This window comes from Astatotilapia calliptera, chromosome 11 (assembly GCF_900246225.1).
Source record: "Astatotilapia calliptera chromosome 11, fAstCal1.2, whole genome shotgun sequence".
Classification (NCBI taxonomy): domain Eukaryota; kingdom Metazoa; phylum Chordata; class Actinopteri; order Cichliformes; family Cichlidae; genus Astatotilapia; species Astatotilapia calliptera.
The window spans coordinates 15,329,865-15,341,919 of record NC_039312.1 but is presented as its reverse complement, the minus strand read 5'-3'; the positions used below and the strand labels follow the sequence as shown (position 1 = coordinate 15,341,919).

The following is a 12,055-nucleotide window of genomic DNA, read 5'->3' as shown; positions in this document are numbered from 1 at the left end:
ATGACTAAAAATAATGACCAGTGTACTAACTTTAATCAAGTTACATTACTGTGAAATGAGAAAACAAAATTAACTATTAACACCTTTAAAACAACAACAACATACTTCATATATTTTCCCACAATTTAAAGAGTTGGTCATTAGAAAATATGCATGCATACATCGCACATACAATATTCAAAGCTGGGAGCATATACATATTGACTATACACTAGAAAAGGAAGCAATGAATACAGAGACAGAGATATCTTTGATACAATTTTATACGTAAAAGGATTTTATTTATGTGCAAACACACATTGAACAGTATAATTCCCCAACTTGTTATGCAAAGATCCAAATATGCATGTTAAGCATATTAGCCGCTCATCTGTTTATGCGGCGTAAACACTCGCGCGCACACACAGAGAAGTATAAATCACACAAATGCAGACATACATACGCACTGGTCATGGTTCTTGCAATCATACAAGCACACACGTGTACACATGTACCCATTAACCACAGAACTCAGGGCGACATTAGTGGAGTGTGTTTAAAGGAGATTGCGGGCATGCAGTTATTGGACTTTGCCTAATTGATAAACCCATTAGTAACACTTGTTCAGATAACATGGGAGGAATCTCAGTCTGCTCACAGTCACTCCAAATGGGTTCACTTAGGCTTAGAGTGCAGCACATTAAGAGAAGATTACAGAGCGACGTGGAGCTTCTTGCCAGTCCACGCCTCGCTACTGTGAGATTAATAGAGATGAGCTAAAGACAGTGGCAGGGGTAATATTGGACTCTGACACTCCACAGGGTGGAGACAGTGTATATATATGTGTGTAACTGTTCAGCAGTTGATGTGCTGTATCTACGTTTATACGTTTCTCTGTATGTTTATACATCTGCGTATGTTTTTGGGTCATTGAGATAGACTGTGTTTCTTATATTGTGTGAAATGTGTCTGTATTAATGTGTGTGTGTGTGTGTGTGTGTGTGTGTGTGTGTGTGTGTGTGTGTGTGTGTGTGTGTGTGTGTGTGTGTGTGTGTGTGTGTGTGTGTGTGTGTGTGCACTTTGCTCCTGTTATGTGCATTTGCTTGTTTATGTGGGCAGCTCTGTGCTTCTCTGCAAATCTATATCTGCATGTGTGTTAGTTTCTCTGCTTTTCAACTAGAGCTGTGATGTAGCTCTGCAGATCTTAATGCGAAGTGTCCAAGCAGAAGATGTGCCGCCTGGGATGAGACAGTGAGGTTTAAACTGCTGCTCGTCTTGTACCAGCACATTACACCCTGCTGGCTAACAAGCTCCACTGTTAGTGATTTCTCCTTCAGTTACTGCTAACATAAAAAGAAAAGAACAGGAAAATCGCACATGCAGAGCTTCTGTAAAGCGAGCATCAGGGTGCATGCAAATGCTTCAGTCTCTTTCAGCTGCAAATACGTCTAGGATGCATGATGGAGTGGAACCTATTACTTTAGAGATGGAGGTGATAATGGTTAATGTTTGGCTACTCGCCATGTTTTCAATTTGAGGTTTATATTGAGAAATAGCCCAACCACCAATGAGTGGATAGCCATGTAATGTCTTACACTGAGCACCATTTTTCAGATTGACTTTTGTGGTTTAGGATAGATGAATTACTACCTAAATATACTGACAGATTTGATGCACACATTTGTGAACCCATTAGTTTTCATCAGAGGTCAAAATGAGGCCAAAATTTGAATGTGTCTCAACTATAATTCTTCCACCAAGGCATAAACAGAGGTGGAGATCGTGATAATTGCCATTTCTTTGACTGACTGTTTGTCAGCAGGATCACACAAAAACTTACAAGCCAATTTAATTGGAGAGAAAGAAGCCATTTTAGTATAAGACATTCAGTAGTGATTGGTGTAGTTCATTTAAATTGGTTGATTTCCTGTCGTGGTCCACGCATGCATGCTCCACAAACTTTCAATAGGGTTGAAGTTGGGTTTTGAGAAGGCCAGAAGTTCAAGGTTGGCCTGCTTTATCCATCCTAAAACCAGGTTTGATGTCTGCCAGCGATCATTGTCCTTTTGGAACACTTTATTGTGTTTAAGTTTTAACCGTCTAGCTCACAGATGTCGAACTCCAGGCCTCTAGGGCGGGTGTCCTGCAGGTTTTAGATGTGTCCTTGATAGAGATGGCACGATACCACTTTTTTATGTCCGATACCGATACCGATATCATAAATTTGGATATCTGCCGATACCGATATGAATCCGATATAGTGTTTTTTAATCAACAAAACTGTTTTTTAAACATCTTGCTGCATTTTGTATAAGTTCATACTCAAGTTTAAAACAACAACTACACTAAAGCTATTCTGTTATACCTATATGCAAAAAAAAAAAAAATTTCATAGTTCAGCAATACTGATCAATCTAATAAACTTAAACCTACACCATCCTCCCTATTCTGGTATTTTAAAGAGTACTTAGCGTAAATATTAAGCAACCTGACTAATAGGGTTCCAACTCCCAGCAACAACAAAAATAAATAAAAAATAGGGAACCACCCCTCACGCGCCACCTCATGATGCTTAATCGACGTAATCAACCTTAATTTGATGCAGTGTGAAAAAAAATGCACAGAAATCAATTATTTTTCAAGAAATATTAAATAGATTCAACATCTTTCTTCAACAAAATTGCAGACTGCACAGATGGTACCTTCTCAAAGGAAAAAGTACTATAGCTTACTAGGGTATATATATTAGACTTAATAGTCACTATATACAGTAATTGACTTCTATTCATTTTACATCAAATTAAAACTTTGGGTGTAAGATTCGGATAATTATTTATTAAAAGCTAGACATTTTAAATGAGAATAAGAAAGAAAAGTATGTCTTTGTGCCCCCTTTTCCCTGTTAATGCCCTATCGGCCCCCCTGGCTAAACTTTGCTAGATCCGCCCCTGCACAGTTACCAGCCGTCAGCTACGTAGAAAAAGATCCTGGAGTAGAAAGTAATAATAAATAAATTCTAACAACAGCTGATCAAGCTTAAATGTGCTGCTGTTGTTCAGCCGCTGGTTTCCTCTTTCTGGTGCAAAGTGGGCCAAAAGCAAACTAGAGACACGGACTCGCGACAGAAAAGCCGATCAGCTGATCGTTAAGCAGTTTCATGATTGAAGTAGCAGCAGGAGAGGCAGTCGCTTGTTAAGCTTAACGCAGGAATGCTTTACAAACATCCAGAGATGGACTTACACACTTGCTTTACTTCTCTCGGGATAACTTTGTCGGAGATGAAATGCCGGGTTGCTAGCGAAGCTCCAAATGCTATCCAGACCACCACAGGTCCCGCATGCCACAGCCGCTCTATCACGTGATGCATACTGCTCCGACGTGCTAACGTTCTGAGGTGAGTTACAGCGTGTTGCAAGTTTTGTGAGGTGCTTTCGTGATATTTAATGGATTGGATTACATTTTTTATTTTTCTCCGATATCCGATCCAGTAATTTAGGTCAGTATCGGACCGATACCGATACGTAATATCGGATCGGTCCATCTCTAGTCCTTGATACATCATAGCTGATTTATATGGCTAAATTACCTCCTCAACATGTCTTGAAATTTTCCAGAGGCCTGAACTAATCATTTGATTCAGGTGTGTTGACCCAGGGTTTCATCTAAAACAGGGGTGTCAAACTCAAATACACAGTGGGCCAAAATTCAAAACTGGAACAAGGTCGCGGGCTAACGTTAATATTTATTGAAAAAAAATCTCTTCTTATGGACTCAAACACATTTTGCTGAAAAACTGAATATAGAACAAGCAAAGCTTAATACTAAACAATATATATATTGGCTGTATAATACCAGTAGGCCAGCTCTAATAATAATTTGGTATGGCTTCGCGGGCCAAATGTAATTAGGCTGCGGGCCAAATTTGGACACCGGCCCTCGATGCCTTGAATTCGACATCCCTGGTCTAGCTGTTGATTTGAGGTGAAGTTGAGGACTTCAGACGTAGTCCTCCTCCTTTATTATTCCACACATTTTGTCCTGTGTACTGAAAGCAAACTAGTGCCTGAGCATGATGCTACCACCACCATGGTTGATAGTTGGTACAGTGGTCTCAGGTTCGAAAGCCTCACGTTTACTCCCCCAAACTTGTCTTGTCCCTGTGGTCAAACTGCTCAATCTTTGTCTCAGCTGATCATATAATTTTCTCCAGAAGGCTTTTGGCTTGTCCGTGTAGGGAGCTGCAAATTTCACTTCAGCTTGAAGATGTCGGTGTTGGACCAGGGGCTTCTTTCGTGGTTGGTATCTTCTCAGTCTATGGCGATGCAAAACTCACACACGGGATGCAAAGCTGCTCCAACAGCTTCCAGTTCATGGCAGGCTTGAGCGTCGGTGGTTCCAAAGTCATTCCTTAACATCCTAATTCATTTCCTCTCATCAAAGGGTGACAGTTTAGGTCTTCTTCTAGATCCTCTTTGGGGAAAAGTGGTAACAAATCAGAATAATTTCTACTTGTTTGATATTGGAATTAGCTGTTGTTTAGAAATGGCTCCATAAGACCACTCCATCTATAATTCTCCTTGTGTGTTTGGATATATTTGACTATGTATGCATAAATTTGACCCTGCTTGGATTCAAGAAGATCCCAAATGATTTTCCAACCCAGTTATTAATTTTTAAATCCATAAAGATTTGTACTGTACAGTAATTCTGTCTTTGAAAAAAGAACAGTTAGAAAAGTAATAAAGGCCCAAATTTACCATGACATTCGTGTTTATGATAAGGGTGAGGAGTATAAAAAACATCATTACAAGTTACAATGTGTTAAGCTAAATTTGTAAAATTGTGTAAATCATAACCCAGATGGGAGTTGTAAAAATATTATTGATTGATCATGCAAAAAAAATATATAGTCAAATCAACAAGACTTTCCTTTATATTGTGGGAACATGAAAGTGACAGATTTTTGGAAAACTGACAGTAAAATAATGGCTCTATTTATCTTTTCTTCTCTCTTTCCAGCTTACAGCATTTGAAAGTATGGTTAAAAGAATTACATAGCTTGTGCTCCCTACAGTATTTCATTTTCAATGCTTGTTTACTGGAAGAAAAAAAAATAGTGGAGAGTAATGCTTCTAAATGATCGAGAGCTGACATTGTTTTCCTCTGGGTCTTGCTCTCTCTTGCTTTCTTCACCCCTCCATCTTTCTGTCTCCTCGATTGCCCATATTTGCCGTTCTCTCTCCGGGCTGGACACTTTGTCCTCACGCTCCCTGTCTCCTTCTCCTCATGCCAGTCCTTCTCCTCCTCCTCCTCCTCTCTGCCTGGGCCCAGTGTGAGTGATAAATTATTCGTGGGCATGCTCGGAGGGCCCAGGGCTTCTCATTCCTGCACACAGAGGACTAGCATTGATCCAGCCTGTGGTTCAACTTAATTGGAAACCCAGTTATACCAGCTACAGACACACTTGCGCACAAAAACACAGCGCGCACACGCATGAACATGCACTCCCAGACACTCCACGTACAGTAAAGCCACATTCAGACACACATATGGACTGTTGTATGGTAGAGTATTACACCTGTGTGTAGATGCATGTTTGTTATACATGTTTAGTGTCAATGTTATTACACAAAACACACAAATGTGTCTCGTTTCTTCCCTTAATGCTTTGAAATGCGGCACAATTAACATTTTTAACTGTTTCACATCAGCTGTGTTTTACAGCAAAAATACTAAAAAACTCAAAATTTCATACAAGTGCGTATTGTATCTAAAATACAAGAATAAGTAGGTAAGCATACACACAGACACACGCACAAGCACACACTTTTTATAGCCACTAAGCCTGCATTCTAAGCAGCACTAAAGAGGAGTAACAGTCCACAGTGGAGCAATATGGAGGCCCAGGTTTATCGATTGGACTGAGACACTGACTATCATACAGCTAATAGATTACATCAGACACATCGAAGCGGCCCAGTCAATGAGGCCTGATCCTATTAACTGGGGATTTGTAAACAGTTGTGTGCTCACTGTGATGGCTGCTGTGCTGCTTTGTGAGCCTTGGCGAGGAGATGACGGCTGTTAGGGTTTGAGGGGCTGCTCGTATACAGCCGAACTCTGCCCCAGCAGACCAGCGATCACTCGGCTCCTCTATTCCGAATGTCGCAGTTTAGCTCACAGAAGACGACGCTGTCAGCAATTATAATTTCACACTAGTGAAAACAGCTTCGACAGAGTAAGATAATCCATGACAGGAAACACGAGTTCGTCCACGTATTTTCTTAGTTTGTTGTGTACGAGTTGTCATATGTTTGTCCTATGTGCAGCAGAAGTAATCCCAGCATTCTTTTCGAAACATTTCAGCTTAAAGGCTTAAAGTCAGAGCGGCATTTAAAAAGAAAAAAAAAGTTGGGATTAGTTCATTTCAGTAGAATCAGGTAAGTGCTGGTGTTGTGTGCATGCAGTCATTGTGACGGAGTTAAAGTTACAAATACAATCTTTAGGAAAGTATGTTAACTGGAGAGCTTTGGTATCTGCCTAGCAAACAACAGTCAATCAGTTCTCAGTCCCAAATCAGGACACTCTGTTGCTTGGTCAGGGTCAGCATCATGTTCTAACACAGCTGGTGTTTCCGAAGTGTAATATAAACTCTATAGTCAGACAGAGTTCAATAGGAGTCCCTCTATATCTGAAATGGACACCATGAGGCTCCAAGGAAAAAGTGCCCTGCTGGTGTTTTTACTGATGTGGAACATTTAACTGTGACAACAAAACTTGCAGATTGGAGATGTTTTCTTATAATAAGCAGTTAATGCTGTGAAAGAGAGCTTTGTTTTTTAAACTTAATAATGAAATGTGGTATCTTCACTCCCCAAATAGTGACTGAAAATTCAAGTTATAAACAAAAGTAAAATTTCAGTTTATAATCATGTCCCAGACAGGACGCCCGTCTTCTGGCTGATTTTCATGTAATCACCTGCTTTCTGTATGGTAAAATGGTAAACAGTGCCGTGCATGCTGGAAATAATGATAAAGGTACATCAAAAAGAATGGGATGCTATCATGGTACCTGTTGCATTAAAGTATGACCAGAAAGGCTTCTAGGCAGGAACAGTATGTGATGAGTCCAGAGATGAAACAGCATATTGCTGCTACCTTGACAGCTATTGTATTTCACCACCTAGTCCTTCACTATAAACATCTACTGCAGCCTGTTTTGCAAGCTAGCACGAGTAACGGTTTTATCTGTGCTTTTTTGATTTCGTATATGACATTTGTAGATAATAGCTGATCGCATTTCTGGTGGGGATGCACCAAAATGTACATTGGTAATAGCGCTGTTAAATGGCATCAAACCAGATATGACATTTACTCACTGCAGTAGCAGTCAGTCTGCAGTTAAATGCTTTTCTAAGCGCACTAAAAATACAAAATAGTAACAGCTTCAAAAAGAATCCCCCTTAGACTTTACCATGTTGCTGCTACTTGATGCATTTCAACTTTAGACAATGTTTTCCCACAAATGTTTTTGGTTAAACTCTACGTGTGAGACTGGCTGCATCCATCCATCCCTTTTCTCCCACTTATTCAGTTCAGTGTCACGAGGAGGCTGGAGCTGCTATAGGGTGATAGGGGACAACTTAGACAGGTTGCCAACACAGAGAGGCACCAATAATCACATTCACACCTATGGCCCGTTTAGAATCACCAGTTGAACCTAACACCACTAACTGTGGACTGTGGGATTAAGCCAGAGTACCCAGGAAGAATCTACACAGACTCTGGGAAAAAATGCAAACTCTACACATAAAGGCTGTGGATGGTGGATTTGAACCCAGGACCTTTTGCTAGGCAACAGTGCTACCCACTACTCCACTGTTCCACCATACAATAGGTGGTCAAAAATATAAATACATCTAGGATGTCATAAATAATTAGTGGATTTACTAGAGATGTTTGCAAAACTTAGTTTAGAAACCATAATTAACTTGTATTGTTCTACTTTAATAGTGCTTTGAACTTGTGGCAACTAAACTAAAAGCAGTGGAAAGAAAGAAACGCACATCTAGCATTCCTACAAAAAGCTCCTGCAGCGAAAAAAACCCAGCCACCTCTGTCTGAAATAAACCTCACAAGTTAACAGCTCAGTTCATCTTAAGTCCATTACAGCATAAGCAATAGTTCTGTTTAACCAGCACTATGGCGGATGCTGGTCGTGGGGTTTTCATATTAATTTCGTGGCCTAAACCTATTCACACGTCCCTTCAGGGGCTGTGCTGCAAAGAGGAGTGAAAACACTGCGAAAGAGAGAGAGAGCAGGAGAGAAAGAGAGGGAGATAGCAGCACTGCGCTCTCAGCCAACAGTGTGTTTTTAAGAGCAAAACGACTTTTCCAAAATAAATAGATCTGTGTCGCTGACTGCTAGGAGAGAGAAAAGCCCTCGGTTCAATAATTAATTCCCGAGTCGAGAGTTTTGGAGAGCCGCTGATTGGGCTGATTTTTTTCTTTTTTTTATTCTGTTATGATACAAAGGAGGCCGTTTGAAGTAATTTGTCCCAGAGAGAGCAGCTTGGAATACCATACATGCTTTGATTTAGCAAAGCAAATTTAATTTTGTTTGCTTTATGCAAACCAGCCGGGGCCGCGGGGCTTTCTCTGATTCCACCAGAGGGGTGATGGTGGTGGTGGTGGTGCTGATGATAGAGGTGGGGGAGTGCACACATCGGAATCACGCTGCTGCCGCTAATATATAATACAGACCGCACACTCGCGCACAGACACACACGCATGCACGCGGTGAGCAGCAACAGTTCAAAAGTACAAAGCTTACACACCACCCCACGCACACACGTGCACAGTCCAATCCCTTTGAAATCAAAGCTTAAAATAATTGTTTGTGCGTTGTGTTTTGTTTCATTCTATCCGTCTATTATTAGTGTTACTGGTATTATTCCTATCATGTTGTTTTAGCTGCTTGTTCGTGCTGCTTGCCAGGGTTTTGTTTTATGCTGCTAATGAAAGCTTCTCTCCCCGCTTTTGTTCTGCTTTATTTTTTTCAAATACGTGAATGGAATACATCTGTTTACATCTGCGCCTGATATTTCCCAAGATGTCTAACACCCAGCCGCACAATAATGAAGAGGCTACTTGTGGGTTTCTTCCCCCTTTTACTTTCCAAAGGCCTTTTTTTTTTTTTTTTTTTTTTTAAATCTCCACGTCTTAGTGCAGATTTCGCCGTTGACTGAGACGTTACACCTTAGCGCGGAGCCGGATGCATGCATGATGTGTTGCAGTTTTATCATTAATGATGGGAGAAATTAGCTGTGTAGTATACCTTTAATTACCTTCCTTCTATCCTTCTGTACTGGAGAAATGAGTGCCTGTGTACAGATGTTGAGGCACACAGCAGAAGCGTTTCTCCTCAGGAACAGGAAAAAAAAAGAAAAGGTGTTCAGAATGGGTAGCCAAGCGGTTTTCTTATGCTCCATTCAAGTCATTTTCTTAGGGAACAATAATGAGTGGATAAAGCAGAAAAACCCAATTTCCTTTATGCTTTTTATATCCTGAAAAAGCCCTCATTGACGACCCTTTGGTCTTTTGTTATAGAAAACTGAGCTAATATCCTCCAGCTCTCTGCACAGTTTAAAGGTCTTAATTGGATTCCATTAGTATATTGCTTGACATGACACTTGAGTCCGCTCCATTAGAATTCCCCTGCCCGGGATTAAAAAGAAGATTTTTTCTACATTCGACTCTCTTGGCTCTTTTGTTAAAGTCTCATATATTCTTTGTTGGATTCACAGTTTTTAGTGACACCATTATTAAAAATGTAAGCTTGACTTTAAGTAGGTGCTTTTATGTCTAGAGGACCTGCTATTAAAGGTATGGCAGCGTCTCATCGCGGCAGTTTATGTATCAATAAACCTTTGCATTAATACAGTGCAAGCTTTACATGTGGGCCTGATAAAGTGTGTTGTACACCCCATAAAACCGTCCTCCAGCTTTTTTCTGCACAAGACTGGAGCGCTGAGCTCCCTGCAGGTCTCTTTTCAGAGTATCACGCAGAGTTGAAGTGTTTCCTCTGTGGTTTCAGTCGGTGTAGAACACAGGCCGAAAGGAAAGATGCGTTTGATGATATTCTGTTTTATGTCTCTTGCCCTAGTCCTGAGCTGACGTGGAGGGATGTTCAGCATCTGATCGCCAAGACAGCAAAGATCCCCGACCCTAAAGAGCCTGGCTGGAACATCAATGTAGCAGGATACCATGTTCACCATAGGTACCGTAAAACATGCATGCAACACAAACATGTGGCGTTACCACTGGGATTAGTCCCAGCAGTCTGCCAGCATCTCGCCTACTTAGCTTACTTGTAAACTAATTCATGTATTAATCAGTCGCATTAATCATTAGGTCTATAGATTTTTATGAGTACATAGCTGAAACACTTATTTTTTCTTACCCCAAGGTTGTGCAGACAGCACAGACTTTATAAAATCATTTCTCCAGTCCAAGAAAAATTGCAAAAATATAACCCCCATGGGCGTCGTAAGGACCTTGAAATATTTGGTGGTGGGTGGGGGTGGCTCTGCCCAGCCCTGAAATTTTTTAGATTTTCACCCAATAAATTTTTGAGCGTATATATGAGTACAATGAATGTAGTAAAGGTTCCTAAGATGGTTCCCTAGCATAAAGTGTAAAAAACAAAACAAGTACAGTCTAACTTCCCTTTCATCTTCATTGTCATGTTTATTTCCAACAGTAAGAGGAGAACAGAAGAATTATAGCCGTGATGTAAATAAAGCAGTCATAGGCTTGACTGTACGTTGCCAATACTTCAAAATAAAATCGACCAATCCGGATCTCCCGAGCTTCTGTTTCTCTTGTGCGACAACGGCCCTGTTTGAGCTGTGACGAAAATGAACTGTGACAAACTGCGTTAACTCTGTGTGTTATCTATCTGATACCCTCCTCTTCTTCACCTCTCCAGGAGCTCTTTTTGGTGTCTCATCTCTCTGTGACACTCCTTATCTGCTCTGCTGTCTCCTCCTCTTCTCTTCGCCTCCTGATTAGATTATAAAATGTTTCTTAGTCAGTTTATTTTATATGTAGATAGACAAAAGGCAAATGTTGTCTTTTTCTTCTGTATAATCATATGGAAAAGGTTTCCCTTCATGATGTTTATATAATACAAAACCACTTCAGAACCTCTGAGCTCGATTGGCTAGCACAAGTGCTCTCTTGTTCATGAACCTCAGCTTGTAGATGACTCATCTGCTGCAACAGCAACAGGAGACAACGCCTCCCTCACCTCCTCTGACCTCAGTTGCACCTCATTGCCTTATACCTCCTTTTATGTTTTTTATTTTTAAAAAAGGGTTATTATAACTGTTGACATCAGCTGCCAACAATGACTCACTCAGCTCTCTCACTGTTTTCAGGTTGTTTGTCCCATTCTCGTGAACACAATATCTCGAATTTAGCATCAACAATAATTTGTATTCAATGATTAACTAATTACATTCTGCTTGCCAGCATCACTATAAATATTTCTGGCAATAGCCCATAATTACCAAACTTCAAATAGATATCCAATAGGAAAAACAGATGACATCATATATCCACTGAATGATTTAAATAGTTTTGTGCATCTCCTGTGGCAGATGAATTGTACAGTCGCTTTATCTGTAAATATTCTCACTCTCCAATATTTGCCTATGTAACAAATATTTTATTTAACTAAAATGTGAAAAGTCATCTGGCCAAATAATTTCATTAAATTCATTTCAAATCAATTCAGTTCTGTTTATATAGCACCAAATCCCAGTAACAGTTGCCTCAAGGCACTTTACATTGTAAGATGAAAACCCTACAGTAATACAGAGAAACCCCAAACAATCAGAAGGGCCCCTTTGAATAAGCACTTGGTGAAAGCAGGAAGGAAAATCTGCCTTTTAACAGGAAGAAACCTCAGGGAGGTTTTCAATTTGATACCATAAGTGCATCTCCTAAAAATGACCTTGACCTCAAGGTTAGAGGTCAAGTTTTCTGAAAATCTTCTGAACATGATAACTCC

The 12,055-nt window shown here is 40.3% G+C and overlaps 1 protein-coding gene across 4 annotated transcripts in view; it reads left to right on the top strand.

Moving 5' to 3' along the window:
- LOC113031917 (PC3-like endoprotease variant B) overlaps positions 1-12,055 on the top strand; it is a 213,781-nt gene that overhangs the window by 144,951 nt on the left and 56,775 nt on the right. For all 4 annotated transcript variants that reach the window (XM_026184447.1, XM_026184448.1, XM_026184449.1 and 1 more), the window contains one exon: positions 10,145-10,258. In XM_026184447.1, coding sequence (XP_026040232.1) covers positions 10,145-10,258 — 114 coding nt within the window. The remainder of the gene's footprint in view (positions 1-10,144; positions 10,259-12,055) is intronic.